Genomic DNA, 23,838 nt, shown 5'->3' on the forward strand with positions numbered 1-23,838 from the left:
AGCTCAGGAGTTCGAGACCAGCATGAGCAAGAGTGGGACCCTGTCTCAAAAAACAGTGGGGTGTTGTGCAGGCACTTGTACCCACCTACTCCAGAGGCTGAGGCAAGAGGATTGAGCCCAAGAGTTGGAGGTTGCTGTGAGCTGTGACGCCATAGCACTCTACCCAGGGTGACAGCTTGAGTCTCCGGCTCAAAACTTAAAAAACTACCAGCGCCCAGGCCACAGCCTGGACTAACTAAACTAGAAACTGGAGTGCTCCGGGAGACTTAAGTACTTTTTAAAGCTACGTGGGAGATTCCCACAATCAAGGATGGAAACTACGATTTAATAAAAATTTCTCCTCCAAATGTGATGTTTCATTTTTTAATGTATAATAGTGTTCTGAAAGATTACCATTGTTTTCGTCATACGTGTATATATACACGCACATATACATACAGAGGGTGCCAAAAAAACCGCATACTCATTTTAAGAAAGGAAAAAAACCATATTAAATTTGTAATACTCAAGTCACGTATGCTGCAATTACAACAGGCGCTCAAGTGATTTGTATTCGTCTTTTGTTAATTGAGTATTACAATTTTAATAGTTTTTCCTTTCTAAAAATGTACATACATTTTTTTGCCACCTTTCGTATATATGTATACCTAGGAATTAAAAAAATAATGGCAACGAAGACGTTTAAACACCTTCAGGTTGGAACTTCTCCCCAACCGATCCGATGACCCAGGCCCTACTTTCCCTGACTTGACTCCCCTCCTCCACCTTCCGCGGCTGAGGGAGGGCACGTTCCCCTTTTGCGCCCTCACAAGCCAGAGTTCAGGAACACACTGGACCTTCTGCGGACACGGCCAGGGTCCGCTCTGCAAGTCCAGGCTCGGCCCCGCCCCTCCACCTCAGCCCCGCCCCTTTGAGGATAGGCCCCGCCCCATGTCGGCTCGGCCCCCGCCGCTCCGCCCTCGCCTCCCCGCCACCCGCCGCCCGGGTTGTCCAAGATGGTGGGCGCTCGGCCGGGGCCGCTTGCCCTCCAGCTGCTCCTTCTCGTGGTGCTGCCGGCCGCCGCGCGGCTGACGACGGGCGCCCCTGAGCCGCTGCCGCTGTCGTCCCGAGCCCCGCAGGTAGGGCAGGGCAGGCACGGCTGGCTGCTCTTGGGCTCCGACCCTCGGGGAGGCCCGGGCCGTCCGCAACGACGCCTCCCACGTCCTTCCGGCGGGCAGAGGCGGGGTCTGGGTCCCCCAAAGAGGAATGGGGAGCAGCCACCAAAGAAATGGGGGCGGCGTCGCAGGGTGGGAGTGGTGTGGAAGGGGGGCGAGGGAGCAAACGGAGGGAACCGAAAGGGGCTGGTTTACCGCGTGGTAGATCCTTGTCTGAGCGGCCCGAATTGTTGCTCGTCCTGACGTTGCTTTGCCGTCTAAAGTGCGCGATCGCCCGTGATCTCAGGCTTTTGTAATGGCGCCGTCCGGAGGTAGCGCCCGGCCCTTGGGCAAGGCAGTGTTTGTGTGCCCAAGAAATGTGGGAACTGCCTACTAGGAGAGCGGGTTTGCCGCCACCTGTGCCTGCTCGGCGTGGTGGGCGGGGAGGTGCGGCTGCGGGAAGACCTGGCGCTCACCAACTTCGTCTCTTTGCCGGTGTCAAAGAAGCGATTCTGCGAGCGAGACGCTACCGGCATAGCCGGGGAACTTGGTGCGGCCTGTATGGGAGCGGGGCCCAGCATTGTGCGTCAACATGCCTTCCAGGTGGTTCTGATCCGCTGGACTTGGGAACCATTGCATCATCGTATTGAAAGGTGGTTGATTCTCACCATTTCGCCGTGAAGTCGTGCAGATTTAAACCAGTATCTGCCTTTCCTTAGTTGAGTGTATGGAAGGGAAGTATGAATATTTAAAATAATTTCTAAGAATGACAAGAAACTACATTGGTAAGCCTTACTGGGCTAGACTTGAACAAGAATACTATAAATACAAAGGTGACTGGCACGGTACATGTTTTTTTGTTTGTTTTTAGAGACAGAGTCTCAATTTGTCGCCCTCAGTAGAGTGCTGTAGCGTCACAGCTCACAGCAACCCCCAGCTCTTGGGCTTAGGCGATTCTCTTGCATCAGCCTCCCGAGTAGCTGGGACCACAGGCGCCCGCCACAACGCCCGGCTATTTTTTTGTTGCAGTTTGGCTGGAGCCGGGTTCAAATCCACCACCCTCGGTATATGGGGCCGGCGCCCTACTCACTGAGCCACGGACGCCGCCCATTTTTTTTTACTTTTAATGTTTCAGAGTAATGGTGTTACTCCATGTTAATACAAAAATGAAGAGCATTTATCATTTTCAGTTCTGCTGGGGCATTCTAGGAAACCTCAATATTCATGAGGTGCCTTAAGAACCGCTTATATCTGAAATTTTAAGTGTGCAGTTGCATCTGGTTTTAAAAAATGACTTCAATGGACCGGCACAAAGACACCAAATAAAAATGAAACAATTTTAAAGTCCTAGAAATGTGGATATTATTTCCCCCTTTTTTAAATTTTAAAAATTCATAATCAACACTTAGGTGTCCAAAGAGACATTTGTGTCTATATAATGTGGAGAAAAATACATTTGGACTGCAAGCTTAAACTACACTGCAATGCTGGCTGGCCCTTAGTGATTTGATCATTTTAGTTCTCCCTTCTTAGACCTTCATTCCACTTTTGGAAAGTTCATATCTAAACTCACGGTTTCACAGATTAAATGAATGCTGAGCAACTAGAAGGAGAATCTTATTATTTGGAATGTGTATGTGGGAAGCTGAAGCCACGTGATAAGAACTTTTTTCCATGTTTTGTGAAAAATTTCCAAATATATAGACAATTTGAAAGAAGTTTACCGTGGTCTGTACACCTGACAGTTTTCTTGCTGTCCAGGAGAACTTTGCACAGTGGTTATGTCTGCTCTCTGCATTGGAGTGGCCACTAGACTACTATGGCCACTGAGCACTTGAAATGTGGCCTGGGCAGGAAAGAACTGAGTTCTACAAATTTTTTTTTTTTTTTGGTTGCAGTTTGGCAGGGGCTGGGTTTGAACCCACCACCTTCAGAATATGGGGCCAGCGCCCTGCTCACTGAGCCACAGGCGCTGCCTGAGTTTTACAATTTTTATTAATTTAAATTTAAATAGTCAAAGGTGATGAGTGGGTACCATGTTGAACAGTGCAAACAGACTACAATGAACATTTTACTGTACTTGCCTTATTACATATCCGCCCATACTTTTATCTAGCCTGATGTAAATTTGAGAAAAATGCATTCAAGTCAGGAAAAGTTCTCCTTGTCTTATTTAAGTGATTTAGATTTTTTGAATCATAAGTGTTTTCTTTTTTTTTTTTTTTTTTTTTTTTTTTTGTAGAGACAGAGTCTCACTGTACCACCCTCGGGTAGAGTGCCGTGGCGTCACACGGCTCACAGCAACCCCTAACTCTTGGGCTTACGCGATTCTCTTGCCTCAGCCTCCCGAGCAGCTGGGACTACAGGCGCCCGCCACAACGCCCGGCTATTTTTTTGTTGCCGTTTGGCCGGGGCTGGGTTTGAACCCGCCACCCTCGGCATATGGGGCCGGCGCCCTACTCACTGAGCTACTGGCGCCGCCCATAAGTGTTTTCTGTTTTTAGGTATGCAGGTGTCAGAAGTTGAGGTCAACCCACGATTGAAAATCATAAAAGTCTTTATAGTATGTTCTTCTAATTTTAAAGTAACTTATTCACCAAGGAGAGGCATTCAGAGGATACTTTCTTATATTCATAACTATATATTTGGCATATTTCCCTCAGACTTATTTTAAACCAGGTGTCTATTACCTTTATCCTTAGGAAGCCTGTTGTGTCTCAGGTGGGCATCCTGTGAGTTAAAGGAATTGGGGCGGGGGGGGGGGCGCCTGTGGCTCAAAGGAATAGAGTATTGGGCGGCGCCTATGGCTCAGTGAGTAGGGCGCAGGCCCCATATGCTGAGGGTGGCGGGTTCAAACCCAGCCCCTGCCAAACTGCAACAAAAAAATAGCCGGGCGTCGTGGCGGGCGCCTGTAGTCCCAGCTGCTCAGGAGGCTGAGGCAAGAGAATCGCCTAAGCCCAAGAGTTAGAGGTTGCTGTGAGCTGTGTGACGCCACGACACTCTACCCGAGGGCGGTACAGTGAGACTCTGTCTCTGCAAAAAAAAAAAAAAACAGGAGTAGAGCGTTGGCCCCATATGCTGGAGGTGGCAGGTTCAAGGCCAGCCCCAGCCAAAAATGCAAAAAAATAAAAATAAAAATAGCCGGGCATTGTGGTGGGCGCCTGGGAGGCTGAGGCGAGAGAATCACCTAAGCCCGAGAGTTGGAGGTTGCTGTGAGTTGTGTGACACCACCACACTCTACTAAGGGTGATAAAGTGAGACTCTGTCTCTACAAAAAAAAAAAAAAAAGAGGAATTAGAGGGAAGAATTGAAAATTTGTGGAGAGGGAATCTTTTCAGTGTTGCCATGCACTTTCTAGTATATGCAACCCAGGTTCACAAGCCTGAACTTCTAGTTCAATCAGAGATCCTCAGGAAGAGCAAGAAATGTGACCAAGCCCCAAAATTGCAGCTGAGGAAGCTGTAGGGAATGTGATTCCTTTCTACAATGAAATCATTCAGAAAGACCAAAAAATAATTTCACTGAAATTGGTTCCCTGGAAAATACAGTGTGCTTGTGTCTGTTTTATTATTATTATTATTATTATTATTATTAAATCATAGCTGTGTACATTAATGCAATCATGGTGTACCATGCACTGCTTTTATATACAATTTGAAATATTTTAATCACACTGGTTAACATAGCCTTCCTGGCATTTTCTTAGTTATTGTGTTAAGACATTTATATTCTACATTTAGTAAGTTTCACATGTACCCTTGTAAGATGCACCATAGCTGTGGTCTGTTAATTGTCTTTTTTTTTTTTTTTTTTTTGTTTTGAGGCAGAATCTCACTTTATCACCCTCCATGGAGTGCTGTAATGTCACAGCTCACAGCAACCTCCGACTCCTGGGCTTAGGCGATTCTCTTGCCTCAGCCTCCCAAGTAGCTGGGACTACAGGCGCCCACCACAATGCCCAGCTATTTTTTAGTTGCAGTTTGAACCCGCCACCCTGGGTATATGGGGCTGGTGCCATATACCCACTGAGGCACAGGCACCACCTTGTTAATTGTCTTTTTCAAACCGTGTTTTTTTTATTTTTTTGAGACAGAGTCGCCCTGGGTAGAGTGCCCAGGCCTCACAGCTTACAGCAACCTTCAACTCTTGGGCTTAAGCGATTCTCTTGCCTCAACCTCCCAAGTAGCTGGGACTACAGCCCACCACAACGCCTGGCTATTTTTTTCTTTTTTTTATTGTAGTTGTCATTGTTGTTTTAGCTGGCCTGGGCCGGGTTCGAACCCACCAGCCTCAGTATACGTGGCCAGCGCCTTACCCACTGAGCTACGGGCACCACCCAAACCGTGTATTTCAGTAGGCAGGTCGTACCTGTAAGTGCAATAAATTACTAACCCTATAGTGTGCACTGCTGAGAGGCATAAGTTAGAGAAAGGTTTCTTTTCTTTCTTTCTTTTTTTTTTTTTTTTTTTTTGAGGCAGAGCCTCACTTTGGTGTCCTCAGTAGAGTGCAGTGGTGTCATAGCTCACAATAACCTCAAACTCTTGGACTTAAGTGATTCACTTGCCTCCGCCTCCCAAGTAGCTGGGACAACAGGCGCCTGCCACAACGCCCAGCTATTTTGAGAAACAAGGTCTTGCTCTGGCTTAGGCTGTTCTTTTTTTTTTTTTTTTTGCTGGCACCTTATGCGCTTGAGCTATAGGCGCTGAGCCTTTTTATTTTATGAAATCATGACTTTGTACATTGATGCATTTATGGGGTTCAGGGTGCTGCTTCGATATACAATGTGAAATGCTTTCATTGAACTAAGTAACACATCCATCACAAGTATACTCATTTCTTTTTTTGGGGGGGGTTTTTTTTTTGGCCAGGGCTAGGTTTGAACCTGCCACCTCTGGCATATGGGACCGGCGCCCTACTCCTTGAGCCACAGGGGCCGCCCTATACTCATTTCTTAATAGTTTTGAATTGTACCATTGCATCATGCATGTTAGGTGAGGTCCCCCCAAATACCCTCCCTCCTCCCATATCCCCCCCTCCTCTTCCCTCTTCATTCTGGACTATAGTTATGTTTTGCCATTCATATGAGTGTGTAATATATTGATTTCATGGTAGTATTGAGTACATTGGATACTTTTTTGTCCATTCTTGAGATACTAAGAGGAATATGTTCCAGCTCCATCCAGGTAAACATAAAAGATGTGAAGTTCACTTTGTTTTCTAATTTGCAAAGATACTTGTAAGTTTTCGACTGTCAGCCATTGCTGTGTTTCTCAAATGCTCTTTCTCTGGCTGTGGATATACAGACATCTGCAAGAAAGATGGACTCTGTGAGCAGAGGGGAGCATCATGTCAGCTGCTCTGTCCTGTCACAGTGGGGACGGGTGGCTGGGGCTATAGGCAGATGAGGACAGAAGTCTCTGGGTTGAGGTTTCCACCCTGCTTACCTGTGTGTCTTCACCTGGGAGGGAGAGGATGGGGAGGGGCTGCATCTCCCTCCAGAGGCTGCTGTGCTTGGTGGCTCCCAGGCAGGAGGCCTTCCTGTCGCCTCCCCACTCTGATGAGAACGTTGGGGGCAAAATAGCCTGCTTGTGGTTGCCGGCGTGATTAGGTCCATCAAACACACGCAACCCCTTGCCAGTTTTCCACTGTTTTTGTCCTCCTCTTGGGGTCCAGAAGTCCCTTGCTGGCTCCCTGTATCCTCAAAGGGATGATTATAGGCAGATCCCACTGGCCAGAGATGCCTGGAGTCTTGTCTCCCCAGACTCGCTGTTCCCAGTTGCAGGGAAGCTGTTACTCGGCCGCCATCTTTAATCTCTCTCTGCTTAGGCTGTTCTTGAACTCGTGAGTTCAGGCAATCCACCTGCCTTGGCCTCCCTGAGTGCTAGAAAGGTTTCTTAAAAAGCATCATTGAAGACTTACCTGTGAGCCTTTAAAACTGTATTTTACATTTAGTGGATCTTGTAGTTTGGAAAGAGAAATAGTTGACTGGCATTTGGACACAAAACAATATAGCTATTGATATTTGATAGCTAATTGAATGTTAGGTACTATTGGCTGTACCCCAAGCTTAATCTAGATCAAGGTGGGCTGGGAGAAAGTGGGCTGGTTCTAAGGAATCACTAGTTGGAAAGCTTCCCAGGAGAATTGGGAAGAGTTCCAGATTCAGCCTAAATGTCTGATGTGGGCCTTAAATGGTATAAGTCCTATTCCACAAGTTATTCCAGGAATCAACCTCATGAAATCACCTCAGTTTTATTCTCTCATTTGTTGGAAATTATGCAAAGTATTGAGAATGCTCTCGGTACCAGTAAATATACTTGTCTTATTTTTGATGTTTATAAATATTTTCTTATTTCAAAGTTAAGAATACAACCCCAAGGAAAATGTATATGAGAAGAGTGTTGTTTTTATTGTGGGATAATAATGTGTATCTGTGGCTCAGCGCCTGTGGTTTAAGCGGCTAAGGCGCCAGCCGAATACACTGGAGCTGTGGATATAAACAACAATGACGGCGGCAACCAATAGCCAGGCGTTGTGGTGGGCGCCTATAGTCCCAGTTACTTGGGAGGCAGAGGCAGGAGAATGGCTTGAGCCCAGGAGTTGGAGGTTGCTGTGAGCTTTGATGTCACCGTACTGTATGCAGGGTGACAGCTTGAGGCTCTGTCTCAAAAAGAAAAAAAAAAAACAAAAACCCAAAACAATGTGTATCTGTGAATACATTTAGGAAAGACTTTGATTTGCAAATGACAGCTTTTAGTTTCTGTGGAATACATAAAGTAGTGTTTTCCTGATGGAAAGCATGTCATCAATAAACTAAAATATTTGGATAGGCTGCTTTTGATCATACCTTGGAAGGAAGTATAACTGCAGATACTTGTCTAAGAGACACTCAGGGAAAGATCAGAGCAGCTTTGTTTCTAAAGCAAAAATGTTGGAAATAACTCAGATGTCCAAGAGTAGTGGAATGAATAAGTACATTGGTTGTTAGATGATGGAATGTACATGGTACTGTAAGTAAGTGACTCCATGCATCAACAATTTTAACTAAAGGAAAGGAGTTCCAGAACAATATATACAATATTATTCCACTGGACTGGGTGTGGTGGCTCACGCTTGTAATGCCAGCTTTGGGAGGCCAAGGAAGGGGATTGCTTGAGCCTAGGAATTTGATACCAGCCTGGGCAACATAGTGTGAGACACCATTTCTGGAACAAATTTTTTATTAAGTAGCTGAACTTGGTGGCACACGCCTATAGTCCCAGCTACTCAGGAGGATGGCTTGAGCTTGAGGCTACAATGAGCTGTGATCGTGCCACTGCACTCCAGCCTACATCATAAGAGTGAGGGCCTGTCTCTTTAAAAAAATTATTCCACTTATATAAAGGTCAGACGTAATATGTTGTTTAGAGAGAAATGCAAAGGCTGGATACAGCGGTTCACACCTGTAGAACAGTGGGAGGCCGAGGCTCATGGTTTGCTTGAGAGCCAGAGTTCAAGACCAGCCTGAGAAAGAGTGAGACCCAATCTCTACTATTAAAAAAAACCCAGCTGGGCATTGTGGTCCATGCCTGTCATCCCACATACTTGGGAGGTGCGGCAAGAGGATGGTTTGAACCAAGGAGTTTGAGGTTGCTGTGAGCTACGATGACACCATGGGGACAGAGTGAAACTGTCTTAAAACAAAAAAAAGAGGGCAGCACCTCTGGCTCAAGGAGTAGGGCACAGGCCCCATATACTGGAGGTGGCAGGTTCAAACCCGGCCCCACCCCAAAACTGCAAAAAATAAAAAAAGAGAGAGAAAGATATACACAGGTAGTAAAACTATGAAGAAAAGCAAGAAATGATTACCAGGGAAGTTGGTATAGGGAATCCTCTAAGGGAAGGGAGGGGAACCCTGGAGGGGCTTCAGGGCAGGGCTGATATTCTAGGTTTTAACTTAGGTAGTAGATGCAGGAGTGTAAATCTCTTATTAAAGTCTGTATTTGCTTATTGTCATGTAATATATTTCATAATTAAATAGAAAAAGAATATATATCATAAAAGATTAGAATGGTGAATAAGGGTACAAAGAAAGCTATAAATAAAAAAATGATCTTTTAAAATATTCTTCTAATGCTGTTGTAAGTGATTATACAAGAAATATAATTGAGGGGAAAAAGAAAAGAGCTGAGTTATTCTGAGTCTGTAAAATGCGAACTATTCAATTTATGTAATATTTGTTTTGCAGGCTGGCATCAGAATTAACGTAACTACCGTGAAAGATGATGGGGAGACATTGGAAATGCAGGTTTGTCTTTTATGTTTCTAACATGTTGTTAAGTGTTATGCAGCCTATTTGATTTTTATCTACATAAGTAATTTAGTTAGATAATGTATTTTTGGCATGTAGAGTAAGTCATTATTTATAAACATTGGAATTTATGTATGTGCTTGCTTTATTTTAAGGTTGTTCTTAACATAACCTATGAGAGTGGACAGGTATATATAAATGACTTCCCTGTAAATAGTGGTGTAACCCGCATAAGCTATCGGACTTTGATTGGTGAGTACTACTAAATTATTTCCATGATTGTTCTTTTTTAATAATACTGAACTAGTAAAACAATTTTTGGATATTATATTTTAAAATAAAATAAAAATATATATCATTATCAGAGTGTATGATAACATTAATGTGTTTAAAAACTTTTTTCTTATTTTAAATTGGCTATTCCTGTAATATTTACTTTTTCTTCTGTGAGATGGGCACCAATGGAACTGCACTTTCTTTTTTTTTTTTTTTTGCACTTTCTGATAGGTTGGTATCAATGTAAAAATGGGCATAGAGGTAAAAAGTGGGGATAGCAAGACCCAAAATCTGCGAGTGCTTACCACACAGTAAAAAGTAAAAGGAAAATGGCTTGGTACCCATAGCTCAGTGAGTAGGGCGTCAGTCACATACACTGAAGGTGGTAGGTTCAAGCCTGGCCCCGGCCTGCTAAACAATGACAACTACAAAAAAAAATAGCTGGGCATTGTGGCAGGCACCAGTAGGCCCAGCTACTAGGGAGGCTGAGGCAAGAGAATTGCTTAAGCCCTAGGGTTTGAGGTTGCTGTGAGCTGTAATGTCACAGCACTCTACTGAGGGTGACATAGTGAGACTGTCTCAAAAAAAGAGCCAAATAAATTGGTTACAACTGCCTTGTTCCATGTAAATGTCATCTAAAGAATCAAATTTAGTACACGATTTGGTGTCAATTTTTGTTCAACGCTGTCACTACTTTTTTTTATAGTGAAGAATGAAAATCTGGAAAATTTGGAGGAAAAAGAATATTTTGGAATTGTCAGTGTAAGGATTTTAGTTCATGAGTGGCCTATGACATCTGGTTCCAGTTTGCAACTAATTGTCATTCAAGAAGAGGTAGTGGAGATTGATGGAAAACAAGTAAGATAGTATGCTTATTAATTGGGAATTAGATTGTAAAGCTTTAAATTTGTGTTGGGTATTATGCATGTGTTCAGTTATTTGTTTTTGACTTGATAAGGAAGGTTTCCTAATCATTTATCTAAATAATCATTTTGATTTTTGTATACTTATTTTAGCATTTGAAGTGTATTTTTTTATTGATCATATTCATACATGTTTATATTACTTAAAATGTGAACATCATTAGACAGAAAAATTAAGTGAAGAGATTGAATTTGGTTTATAGTCTGCTGTTATTTCTTCTAAGACTCTATATGTAAATGAAATATAACTGAGATTAAGCTGACAATAGTGAGGGCTAAAACAGACAGGAATCTTATTAACATTGCAAATTAAGTGCTCTAGTGTGGAGGTGGGGGTTAGGGGAGTAGAATGTGATGGTCTGAATAGGACTAGTTGTTTTAGTTACAGTAATTAGGGAGGAAAATTCATTTTTCAATTCTTTTTTTTTCATTTTTTTTTTCACTTTTCAATTCTTATGGAGCTATGCCATTATTTAAAATAAAGGGTAATCGTTTTTTCTTTCATAGACTCAACAAAAGGATGTCACTGAAATTGATATTTTAGTTAAGAACCAGGCAGTACTCAGACATTCAAACTACACCCTTCCTTTGGAAGAAAGCATGCTGTACTCTATTTCCCGAGACAATGACATTTTATTTACTCTTCCCAACCTCTCCAAAAAAGGTAATTTAAATTATTATTATTATTTAAAGCGTTAGGGAAATTACTTATACTATTGAACTTTGTAATTTTTACACTATTTGCAGGTTTTTGGGTTTTTTTTGGCCGGGGCTGGGTTTGAACCCACCACCTTTGGCATATGGGGCTGGCGCCTTACTCCGTTGAGCCCCACTATTTGCAAAAGTTGCTTTATATCTTTAATTATAGTTAATGTGCTTAGAAATAAGCCTCTGTAAAAAATGCTTTATGACATGTATTACTTTACACATCCATTTAAGGACTTGAGGAATCTATTTTGAGCCTTAGTAGAATGTCATCAGGGCTGGTTGCATAGCAACATTTTTTGGTAATTATCTACTCTTTCTCTGGGTACTCATCACAAAATATGTAGTAAGAATATTGTAAAGTTCATTTAGAGCAGCGGTTCTCAACCTGTGGATCGCGACCCATAGGAACTGTATTAAAGGGCCGTGGCATTAGGAAGGTTGAGAACCACTGATTTAGAGGAAGTATTAATTTTTTCACTGAAAGAGAAATTTTGGCATTCTGTGTGACAAAATCATAACTGCTTTATACCCCCTAATAACTGTTTTAGTTTTATCTCCCTCTGGGATTTAAATCAGTGCACATTCAAATATGTTTATTTTTTTCTCCAGTGGTAAAATATATGTTTTTACTATCATAAATGTTATTAGTATAGTGATCTTAGGATGAGCAGGAGAGACCCAGCCTATACCTAGCATTTGTTAACTTTGCTCTTCCTCTTCATTAGAAAGTGTTAGTTCATTGCAGACCACTAGCCAGTATCTTATCAGGAATGTGGACACCACTGTAGATGAAGATGCTTTACCTGGCAAATTACCTGAAACTCCTCTCAGAGCAGAGCCTCCATCTTCATATAAGGTAAGTCAAATATTTGGAGTTAGCTTTATTGGGTCTTATCATAACCATTTATGGTTATGATGAAGAAAATAGGTCCTAGCATTTAAAATGAGGTAGAAACCTGGACAGTGGGAACCATGGAGCCTGGGTGATAATGAATGCTCATCATGGTGGTTTTTATGTGATGTTTTTAGGTACCCCTGTTTTCTTCTCAAGCTTCCTTTAATAATATATAGTCAGATCATGATTATCAAGGCATAAGATTTCATTTGGAATTTTAAGTTCCAAAATTCTTTCTCCTGTCTCACATTTTGCCTTGCATATACCTGTGCATTGTGCCCTCAGGGTCTTGCCCAGTGAGTAAGCTCAGGTGGTTGCGGGTATACTTCTGGGTCAAACTGTCTGGGCTTAAAACTTGGTTCTGCCACTTACTGATTATATAATCTTAGACAGATTCTTAATCTAACTTTAGTTTTTTTATCTGTATAATGGGGCACCCACTTAATCTGTAAAGTAGTATAGAGTAGTATTTCATGAAGTTATTGTAGTAAGATGGGAACTCCTATGAATACACATTGGTACCTACTAAGTACTCTTATTACCCATGACATTTATACTGCTTATAGTATTTCTTTCTGTATTAGCTGAGTTCCTACCCAAAATAATTTTCATTTAAATGATAAGGGTTTATGGTTAGTCTCAAAGGAAGAGTTCTCACTGTAGGTCAGGATTGCTTATTTGGGTCACTTTAGTGGTGTGGATTATAGCGCCCTCACCCTGCCTTCCCAGCCTCCCCCTATAGGTCAGCCCCTGAACAGACTGTCTTCATAGCCCACCCGTCAGTGCCCACCTTAAATTCTTCTCTTGCTCTTAGAGTATAGAAACATGTTTTATATGCTATGAGCTTCTCAATCTGTTCTAAGATCTACTGTTAATGTTTTCCTTTCTCTTCTTTCTTTTGTCTAACTACTAGAAACAGTTGACTCTGGTACATTTTGTTTAAAGTGGACTAGCCTAACTAATCTCTTGTCAGCTAGCCATTATTTTCACATGATTTGTAGTTAGACAACAACATAAATAATATAAACAATACAAATAATCTTAAAGGATATTAATATTTCTGTGCCTGTACAGTTTTTAAATTGTAAAAGCTTTCTATTTATTTATTTATTTATTTATTTTTGAGTCAGAGTCTTGCTTTGTTGCCCTCGTTAGAGTGCCCTGGCAGCATAGCTCACAGCAACCTCCAGCCTCAGCCTCCCCAGTAGCTGGGACTACAGGTGCCTGCTACAATGTCCAGCTATTTTTAGAGACAGGGTCTCACTCTAGCTCAGGCTGGTCTCGAACCTGTGAGCTCAGGCAATCTGCCTGTCTCAGCCTCCCAGGTTCTGGGATTACAGGCATGAGCCACCGCTCAAGTCCTGTGAAAGCTTTATTGAGGTACATTATAAAGTAAATTTAAAGTAAAATGTACCTGTTTAAAATATACAGTTGTGGCCAGGCAAGGTGGCTCATGCCTGTAATCCCAGCACTCTTAAGAGGCTGAGTCAGGTGGATTGTTTGAGCTCAGGAGTTTAAGACTAGCCTGAGCAAGAGTGAGACCCCATTTCTACTAAAAATAGAAAAAACACTAGTGGGGCATTGTGGCGGGCACTTGTAGTCCCAGCTACTTGGGAGGCTGAGGGAAGAGGATTGATGCTTGAGCCCAAGAGTTTGGGGTTGCTGTGAGCTAGGACGTTAAGGCACTCAACCCAGGGTAACAAAGTTGAGACTTTGTCTCAAAAAAAAAAAAAGAAAAAATACAGTTTTCACAAGTGTAAACATTCTTATAACCACCAACACAATCAAATTACAGAATATTTTCACCACACCAAAGCTAAAACATTAAAAAATTTAAAGTTTATTTTTAGAACTCATTGAAACTTACATATCTAATCAAAACTCTTTTTAGGTGATGTGTCAGTGGATGGAAAAGTTTAGAAAAGATCTCTGCAGGTTCTGGAGCAGTGTTTTCCCAGTATTCTTTATGTTTTTGAACGTCATGGTGGTTGGAATTACCGGAGCAGCTGTGATAATAACCATTTTAAAGGTGCTTTTTCCAGTTTCTGAATACAAGTAAGTGTTCTTGTTTTTGAAACAATACTTTTAATAATTAAAAAAAATAAGAGATATTTATCTAGGAAATATGAAAATGAAGGGTAAGACGAGTAGGAGGGAAAATAACACCTATTTTTTTGTAGGCTATCTTCCAAGTTTAGCAAATTAAAACTCATTTATTGAATACCTAGTGTGATCAAGAAACTCAAAGATTCAAATGCAAATAAGACAAACTCTGCTGTTTAGGAACTTAAATTTGGAAAGGAAGGAAAGGGGGAGAAAGGCAGAGGAAAGGGATTGGCAAGCTCTCACCTAATGGGCACAATCTAGGTGTATATGGCAGACCTCCTGAGTGAAGGGCTCAATTACAACGTGGACTCTAAGAAATGTAAACAGTGTAATCTAATCATTTGTATCCTCATATTAATCTGAAAAATTTTTTGAGACAGTTTCACTTTGTTGCCGTTGGTAGAGTGTTGTGGAGTCATAACTCACAGCAACCTTCAACTCTTGGGCTTAAGCGATCCTCTTGCCTTAGCCTCCCATGTAGCTGGGACTACAGGCACCCAAATGCTTGGCTATTTTCTTTTAGAGATGGGGTCTTGCTCTTTCTCAGGCTGGTCTTGAGCTTGTGAGCTCAAGTAATCCACCTGCCTCAGCCTCCTAGAGTGCTAGGATTACAGGTGTGAACTACTGCACCTGGCTTAATCTGAAATTTTTAGAAAATGAAAAAAGAAAACAAGAACTTAAACTTGGCTGTGCATGGTGGTTCTGCCTATAATTCTTTAATTTTGTGTGTGCCTTTTGGGAGGTCAAGGCAGGAGGATCACTTAAGGCCAGGGGTTTGAGACCAGCCTGGGCAATATAGCAAAACCTTGTCTCAATCGATCTCAACTAAGGAAAGAAAAGAAATAAATATATAAATGGAAAATGTAATGTGTATGATCAGAGATGGACAAAACAGGAGGACTTTACTATGTATTTTCAACCCCATAGTATCAGTTTAAAATGTAGTTCATGTCAAAACTGGCAGGATATTCATTGCAGCATTGTTTGTAATAGAAAACAGGCAAGGTAAGAATCCTCCTCTAACTGTTTCAGCGAGGGCTCGAATAAATCATAGCTGAAGAAAATCTGTTAGGTAGAGGGAAAAGTTGCAAAACAGTACGTTTGCATTTGGGTGAAACAGAAGTATTGTGTGTAGTATGTACTTACGCATAGAAAATTTTCAGAATGAGAAGTTCCCTCTAATGAGTAGGAATGAGAGTAGTAGAGGGGACTATCTTCTTTACTTTTTTTCTCAAGCTGTCACCCTGGATAGAGTGCTGTGAGTGGTGTCACATTTCCCAGCAACCTCAAACTTTTGGGCTCAAGCGATTCACTTGCCTCAGCTTCCCAAGTAGCTGGGACTGTGGGCGCTCGCCACAACGCCTGGCTATTTTTTTTTGTTACAGTTGTCATTGTTGTTTGGCAGGCTCTGGCCAGATTCAAACCCACCAGCCTCAGTGTATGTGCCATACCCTACCCACTGAGCTATGGGTGCCACCTGTATTTGACTTTTTTTTTTTGAGACAGTCTCACTATGTCACCCTCGGTACAGTGCCCTGGCATCACAACTCACAGCAACCTCAAACTCTTGGGCTTAAGCGATTCTCTTGCCTCAGCCTCCCAAGTAGCTGGGACTACAGGCACCCGCCACACTGCCTGGTTAGTGTTTGGTTGTAGTTGTCATTGTTGTTTGGCAGGCCCGGGCTGGGTTCAAACCCGCCAGCTCTGGTGTATATGGCTAGCATCCCAGCCCCTGACCTACAGGCACTGAGCCTATATTTGACTTTCTAATCAAAGGAATAATTTTGTAATAAATTTTAAAATGAATTGTTGTTAGCATTTAGCATTTCCACAAGTTAAACAGTTAGTCATTTTAGGTTTTTTTGAGACAAAGTCTGACTCTATCACCCTGGGTAGAGTGCCTTGGTGTCATAGCTCACAAATACCTCAAACTCTTGGGCTCAAGAAATCCTCTTGCCTCAGCCTCCCAAGTAGCTGGAACTATAGGCACCCACCACAGGGCCCAGCTAGTTTTTCTTTTTTTAGAGACAAGAATCTCAATTTGTCACTCTCCATAGAGTGCTGTGGCGTCACAGCTCACAGCAACCTCCAGCTCTTAGGCTTAGGTGATTCTCTTGCCTCAGCCTCCCAAGTAGCTGGGACTATAGATGTGCGTCACCACATCCAGCTAATTTTTCTTACATTTTGTAGAGACGGAGTCTTGCTGTGTTGTCCAGGCTACAATCCTGCCTTAGCTTCTCAGGTGCTAAGATATAGTGTGAGCCGTCACTCCCGGTCTTGGCCATTTTTTAGTTGTGTTGCCTTTTGTGTAATCACTAATACATCGGAGCTCCTTTGTCTGCTGTACATGTGTGCTGTATATGAGAAATTTTTTTTTTTTTAATCCCAGACTACCATTCGTCTTTTGCTCTTGTTTATGGCATCTCAGATCGTACAAAAGCTTTAGGTTTAGGCTGAGCATAGTGGCCAGTGATCCTAGCACTCTGGGAGGCTGAAGCAGGTGGACTGCCTAGCTCGCAGGTTCGAGACCAGCCTAAGCAAGTGTGAGACTCTGTTTCTAAAAATAGTCAGGCATTGTAGCAGGTGCCTGTACTCCCAGCTACTCATAAGGCTTAGGCAAGAGGACTGCTTGAGCCCAAGAGTTTGAGGTTGCCGTGAGCTGTGACACTGCACTCTACTGACTTACAAAGTAAGACTCTGTGTCAAATAAAAAAAACTTTTAAGCAATTCATGTTATTTTATGGCTTCTAAGGTTTTTATTTTGCCTAAGTAGACCAGCCTTTCCCATCTTAAAATGCTGTTTTCTTAAAACTTACTTTTTACTACCACTTTTGTGTATACTTTAAAAAATTTTTTCAGATTAATGTAAGGGTATAAATGATTAGGTTAAAAAGTTTGTGTTTCTTAGGCAAGGTTAGCTCTGTTGTAGTTGTGTCCTGCACCCAGGAAATGTGCCATATACCCTTAACATTGTGCCCATTAGGTGGGAGCACACCAATCTCCCTCCCCTCCCAAGTTGAACTAAATTGAGTTTTTCTCTTACAACTTTTGTGTATACTTTAAACTAAAGTAATATAATTGGTTTCCAAACAGAGACTATTCCATTAGTAATTTGTCATTGACTTAGAACGTTACTTGATTATAAACTAAATTTCCTTATGCGTTAGTCTGTTTGTGGACTGTCTTCTGCTCCAATGATCTATTTGTGCCAGTACCACACTTTTAATTACAGTGTTTTAATAAAACCTTTGATAACTGGTTAGGACAACTCTCTTTTCTCCTTAATTTTTCTTAAAAAATGTTATAGCTGGCGGCGCCCACAGCACAGTGGTTACAGTGCCGACCACATGCACCGAGGGTGGCGAGTTCAAACCCAGCCGGGCCAGCTAAACATAAATGACAACTGCAACAACAAAAAAATAGCTAGTTACTGTAGCGAGCACCTGTAGTCCCAACTACTTGGGAGGTTGAGACAAGAGAATCGCTTAAGCCCAAAGAGTTTGAGGTTGCTGCGAGCTGTGACAGCACAGCACTCTACTGAGGCAACATACTGAGACTTTGTCTCAAAAAAAAAAAAAAAAAATGGTATAGCTGTTCTTGCACCATTTCTCCCCTGTTAACTTTAGAAGAATCAGCTTGTTCAGTTCTACAAACTATCAACTCTGTTGATATTATGATTGGGATAATAATTGAACTTATAATAAAGGGGCTAGGATTCAATCCAAAGACCTACTCCTTGGTCAGCGATTTTAAGTAAAAAAACGAGAGATGCGATGCTATCTAAAGAGCTATGGTTGTGTTCCACTGGCTTGGGTATTGTTTAGAAAGAGCTTGGGCTTAGTCTTTTTACTCAGCCTGGGAATATCTAGGGACCTAACTATGTCTTGGGGATCTATTTACCCTATGCTTTACTTCTATTCCCTCAGTTTGGCTAAAGTGACTTTGGGCTCAGAGTTTGTATAACCATTATAAACTTTTAAATAGAATGAAGCAAAAGCACCTGACTGTAGATTTAATTTCTACCCTTGAAATAGCCTATCTTACCAAAATACAGGCAGAGGAAATATTTAATTTTTTTTTTTTTTCTTTTTAAGAGACAAGAGTCTCACTGTGTCACCCTGTGTTTCGGTAGAGTGCTGTGGAGTCACAGTTCACAGCAACATCCAAGCTATTGGGCTTAGGCGATTCTCTTGCCTCAGCCTCCAAAGTAGCTGGGACTACAGGTGCCCATCACAACGCCCAGCTATTTTTTGTTGCAGTTAGGCTGGGCTGGGTTCGAACCCACCACCCACCCCTATATGGGGCCAGCGCCCTACACACTGAGCCACAGGCACGGCACGGAAATACTTAATTTTAATAGTAATTAATCATTTTCTATTTCAGAGGAATTCTTCAGTTGGATAAAGTGAATGTTATACCTGTGACAGCCATCAACTTGTATCCAAATGATTTTGAGAAAACATCTAAAAACCTTGAAGATAAGACATGTACTTAAAAAAAAACACCATCTCAAATCATGGAATTTGCCACTTGAATATAATTTTTTTTAAATAAGTAAGAATCAGTTTATACACTAGAGAAATTGCTAAACTCCTAAGACTGCCTGAAAATTGACCTTTACAGTGCCAAGTTTAAAGTTCACCTTATTCTCTAAAAGGGCTGGTTATTCAGATGATGGAAAATTTAAACGAAGTGGAAGACAAGGCCTGTGAAGAGACTTTTAAATTACAAAAAAGAGAAAGACAAGAAAAATGCCATGTGCCAATACATTTCAAGGTGCCTTTGTTTAGGAAATTATATTCACTTAATTACTATAATATATAAGACTTTATGAAAAGCACTTTATAAAATTCTAATTTAAAAGTTCAAGAACTTAATAACACTTTTTTATTCAGTACAATGTGCCTTTATATTAAGTATATGTCTCAGTGTAAAATCATTGACATACATTGTGATTTGATTGTATCCTGTACCAAGACTACTTGAATGTACCAGGATTCAAAAGTGGTAGTGACATGTTCTCACTCTAAAATAAACTTTTTTGAAGAAAAAAGTATAGCTGTTTTGGTTACAGATAATAGAAACTTTGCCCGGGAGATAATTACTTTATAGTTCCTTTCATTTACACTGGCTAAACCAAGGCTCACATCAGTTGAGTTCATCAGTATCAGGCATTGTGCTGTGTCCTTCATCTTGTGATTCTAGGTATAGTGCTATTAACCCTACGGTGTTGTATTATCTTGGTTTTTAAACCATCACTTATATTGACATATTTTACAAAGTAGCCTAGTATATATACCTTATCTTTTTGTGATACTTTATGTTGATCATTAACTTTTTTTTAATTGCAACCTATCATTTAAAAACCCTTGTCCAAGAAAGTAATGGTTGGTTTTTAAACCACTTTCTATTTAGGCTAAATAGATGCATATTTAGGGGGGTGAAGGATGAGTTAGTAAAATGAAGAAAGTAATTATTTCATTTTGCCTAACTTTTTAATTAATACATTACACTGAGCTAGAAAAATAATAGCATGCAATTTATAATTTTATCCTAAAGTTACCAGTTAGTAATGCTTTTTCTTTATGCCCTTCCTCGTTACATAAATTGTTAGAAAGCAGCAATTTTAACTCCAAATGATCACAGGGTCTTAATTTTGTCTCTTGACGGTAAGATTCTAGATTCTAGCAAAGAAAAAAATTTAGATGGTTACATGGTCTGCTGCAGAGCATGCTTTGCAGTTAGCAAATTCCTGTCCTAACTTTTCTCCTTCCCAGCCAGACTTGGGACCATAGCACGGCATTCAATCCCTTGAGGCTCTGGTTGGGAGGATACAATAAGCTATCATAAGTAATCATAATTGGAAATCTTATCTAAAATTTTATACCATTAACTTTTGTTTCACTTACTAGCTTTTACTTTACCATAACTATTACTTTAACATGTAAGAGTTAATGAATTTAATTGGAGTATGAGTGGCACAGGCTTAGGAAAATACCTACTTGCCTATAGTGCAGCGTTTTATGTAGGCAAAATAAAAATTAGGCAAGACTTTTTTTCATTTATTTAGAGACAGTCTCACTTGAGTGAGACTGGGTAGAGTGCTGTGGCATCACAGCTCACAGCAACCTCAAATTCCTGGGCTCAAGAGATCCTCTTGCCTCAGCCTCCCGAGTAGTGGGATTACAGGTGCCCACCACAACACTTGGCTATTTTTTTTTTTTTTTGGTAGAGACAGGATCTCTCTCTTGCTCAGGCTGGTCTCAAACTCTTGAGCTCAAGTGATCCACCTGCCTTTGCCTCCCAGAGTGTTGGGATTACAGGTGTGAGCCAATATATCTGGCCTAATTTTTTTCTTTTTAAATGCACAGTAAAATGAGTTTTTTTTTTTAATTTTTTTGTATGTTTTTGGCCGGGGCTGGGTTTGAACCCGCCACCTCTGGCATATGGGACTGGCGCCCTACTCACTGAGCCACAGGCGCCGCCCAGTAAAATGAGTTTTTAAACTTCCAAAAAGAAGCGAAACCACCATAACACCTGGTGGGAAAGAAGGCATCTTGAGATTGGTTCAATGCTTTAGTTAGCTACTTGTATAAAAATGCTTAAAGGGCAGCACCTGTAGCTCAGTAGGTAGGGCACCGGCCACATATGCCGAGGCTGCCGGGTTCAAGCCTGGCCTGGGCCTGCTAAACAATGACAGCTGCAACCAAAAAATAGCCAGGCGTTGTGGCGGGTGCCTGTAGTCCCAGCTACTTGGGAGGCTGAGGCAAGAGAACCACTTAAGCCCAAGAGTTGAAGGTTGCTGTGAGTGGTGGTGCCACAGTACTCTACTGAGGGCAACACAGTGAGACTGTCTCAAAAAAAAATGGGGCGGCGCCTGTGGCTCAGTGAGTAGGGTGCAGGCCCCATATGCCGAGGGTGGCGGGTTCAAACCCAGCCCCGGCCAAACTGCAACAACAACAAAAAAAAATAGCCAGGCGTTGTGGCGGGCGCCTGTAGTCCCAGCTGCTTGGGAGGCTGAAGCAAGAGAATCGCGTAAGCCCAAGAGTTAGAGGTTGCTGTGAGCCGTGTGACGCCATGGCACTCTACCCGAGGGTGGTACAGTGAGACTCTGTCTCTACAAAACAAACAAACAAAATGCTTAAGGATTTTAAGTTATGCACTGGCACCTAAGGAACTAGGGCCCATCTCCATGGAAGGAATGAGAACAGTAGACAATGGGAGAGAAGATTCTGTGCTTAGAAGTGCATATAGAAATAGTTTTCCTACCCCTGAATCAAGACAGCTGTTGTCTTCAAATAAGAGCCAAGGGTGATGTCTTCTTTATGATCTGTTGGCTATTTAGTATCACTACATGAATGGCCAATTCAGTTGGAAGAAATGTAAGTCTAGAAAAAAAACTTTCCAAGCTAAGTTAACATTTGTGTTAACACTTGTAGTTGGTGAAATAGAAATCTGGTAATGCTAAAGCAAAACAAATTTTCAGCTTAAAAATATTGCTTTTATTCAGAATCATAAAGGTTTTTTAAAAAAATTACCATTAAGAAAGCTTAAAAAAATATAGCACTCAGTGCAATGAATTACTACATTTAATTATTATTTCAAACACTTAAGGCAGATTTCTCACATGTGAGAATTTAGCATGATCCAAACTCAAATATCCACTTCTCATATCTTTCAATGTCTGCCGCAGATACTGACTTAGAAACCTTTTTTAAAGCCATTTCAAAATCCTCCATTGTTGTAGGCATGTGCATTTCTTCTTTTGAAAGATTTCGGATCTCTTCTGGAGTCAAACCTTCAATACGCCTTCTCATTGCCATCAAGGATGCATCCCTAAGTTTACATTAAAAAAAAACCCCACAAAGTATTATTCTGATTGTATGAAAAACTGTGAAAAGAAAAATTTTTTTTTTTTTTTTTGTGGTTTTTGGCCAGGGCTGGGTTTGAACCCGCCACCTCCGGCATATGGGACCAGCGCCCTACTCCTTGAGCCACAGGTGCCGCCCGAAAAAAAAATTTTTTAATGCATCTGTTTTAACTCTAATTATGACCTTTTCATCTATATAGTAGTATATAAACTCTAATTATGACCTTTTCAAGTATATAGTAGTATATAAATTTGTACTACAATACAAGGCCTATTGTGGGCTTTAGCAGTTATAAGGATGCTAATCAATTTAAATTATTAATACAAAATATAGAAGTCCAGAAAAAGTAAAAGGGTACAATAAAGAAGGCAGCAAGTGAATTTTGTTGAAAGTAGTCAATAAAATAAAGAATAAACACCACACGGACAGAAAAGAACCTGTCAGCCAGAAAATAAAATGTTTTCCCAATGTAGCATTAAAGCCAGGATCAAACTAAAAGATTTCTCCTTTTCCCCTCTATTAATGTGGTTTAAAAAGAGAAACTTCAGATTCAAGTCCCTCTTTCCTTTCACTCAATTGCATTCTTTTTTTTTTTTTGCAGTTTTTGGCCACAGCTGGGTTTAAACCCGCCATCTCTAGCATATGGGGTCGGAGCCCTACTCCTTTGAGCCACAGGCGCCGCCCTACCCAGTTGCATTCTTAAGAATAGCCACCATTTATGCCAACGAACAGCAGAGTAGCTGCCTTACCTACACACATGCTATTTCTAATCCTTATAACCCTGTGTGGTACGGTCACTTGAGAGATAAGGGAACTACTGTAGTCAAGCCCCTGTTTAGTAAGTATCTGAGCTAATAGATTAGGACAAAACCTACTTGAATCAGCGGGATTAAAATCTTTTTCTCAACTGCTAACTTCTATCATATTCATAATATAGTAACTGAAAATAAGACTGTACTCTGTGGGTGTGCCAGGTCGATATGTTTCACAATGATCTCCTATTTCATAGGTGAAGGAATGTACCTTTTTTATTTTTTTTTTTTTTTTTTGTAGAGACAGAGTCTCACTTTATCACCCTTGGTAGAGTGCCGTGGCGTCACACAGCTCACAGCAACCTCCAACTCCTAGGCTTAGGCGATTCTCTTGCCTCAGCCTCCCAAGTAGCTGGGATTACAGGCGCCCGCCACAACGCCCGGCTATTTTTTTGTTGCAGTTTGGCCGGGGCCGGGTTTGAACCCACCACCCTCGGCATGTGGGGCCGGCGCCCTACCCGCTGAGCCACAGGCGCCGCCCCCTTTTTTATTTTTTAAAGAGTGTTTGTCACCCTCGGTAGAGTGTTGTGATGTCACAGCTCACAGCAACCTCCAGCTCTTGGGCTTAGGCAATTCTCTTGCCTTAGCCTCCCAAGTAGCTGGGACTATAGGCGCCTGCCACAATGCCTGGCTATTTTTTGGTTGCAGTTTGGCTGGGGCCAGGTTCGATCCCACCACCCTCGGTATATGGGGCCGGCACCCTACTCATGAGATACAGGCGCCTCCCCGGAATGTACCAATTTTTTAAATCCAAGACAATTGCTCTGTACTTTGTATAAACTGTTCTAACATTAGCTTCCTGAACTTACACCTTTCAAATGAAC

General features: G+C 41.6%; 2 protein-coding genes across 2 annotated transcripts in view; one reads left to right on the forward strand and one right to left on the reverse strand.

Moving 5' to 3' along the window:
• The first annotated feature begins 940 nt into the window (after positions 1-940).
• On the forward strand, positions 941-18,922 carry GINM1 (glycosylated integral membrane protein 1). Its single transcript, XM_053591592.1, has 8 exons — positions 941-1,118; positions 9,361-9,420; positions 9,579-9,675; positions 10,406-10,557; positions 11,130-11,286; positions 12,056-12,186; positions 14,117-14,280; positions 18,715-18,922. The coding sequence occupies exons 1-8, from the start codon at positions 996-998 to the stop codon at positions 18,824-18,826; spliced, it is 996 nt and encodes a 331-aa protein (XP_053447567.1). The 5' UTR covers positions 941-995; the 3' UTR covers positions 18,827-18,922.
• Positions 18,923-21,810: 2,888 nt separating this feature from the next.
• Positions 21,811-23,838, reverse strand: part of KATNA1 (katanin catalytic subunit A1) — a 42,993-nt gene continuing 40,965 nt past the window's right edge. The window contains exon 11 of the mRNA XM_053591590.1: positions 21,811-22,167. Coding sequence (XP_053447565.1) covers positions 21,969-22,167 — 199 coding nt within the window. The 3' untranslated portion in view covers positions 21,811-21,968. The remainder of the gene's footprint in view (positions 22,168-23,838) is intronic.

This window comes from Nycticebus coucang, chromosome 5, assembly GCF_027406575.1.
Source record: "Nycticebus coucang isolate mNycCou1 chromosome 5, mNycCou1.pri, whole genome shotgun sequence".
Classification (NCBI taxonomy): Eukaryota; Metazoa; Chordata; class Mammalia; order Primates; family Lorisidae; genus Nycticebus; species Nycticebus coucang.

Coding starts and splice junctions, on each gene's coding strand:
- GINM1 (XM_053591592.1), top strand. CDS start 996: ATGGTGGGCGCTCGGCCGGGGCCGCTTGCCCTCCAGCTGCTCCTTCTC. Junction 9,421..9,578: donor GGGAGACATTGGAAATGCAG/GTTTGTCTTTTA, acceptor CTTTATTTTAAG/GTTGTTCTTAACATAACCTA. Junction 10,558..11,129: donor TGGAGATTGATGGAAAACAA/GTAAGATAGTAT, acceptor TTTCTTTCATAG/ACTCAACAAAAGGATGTCAC.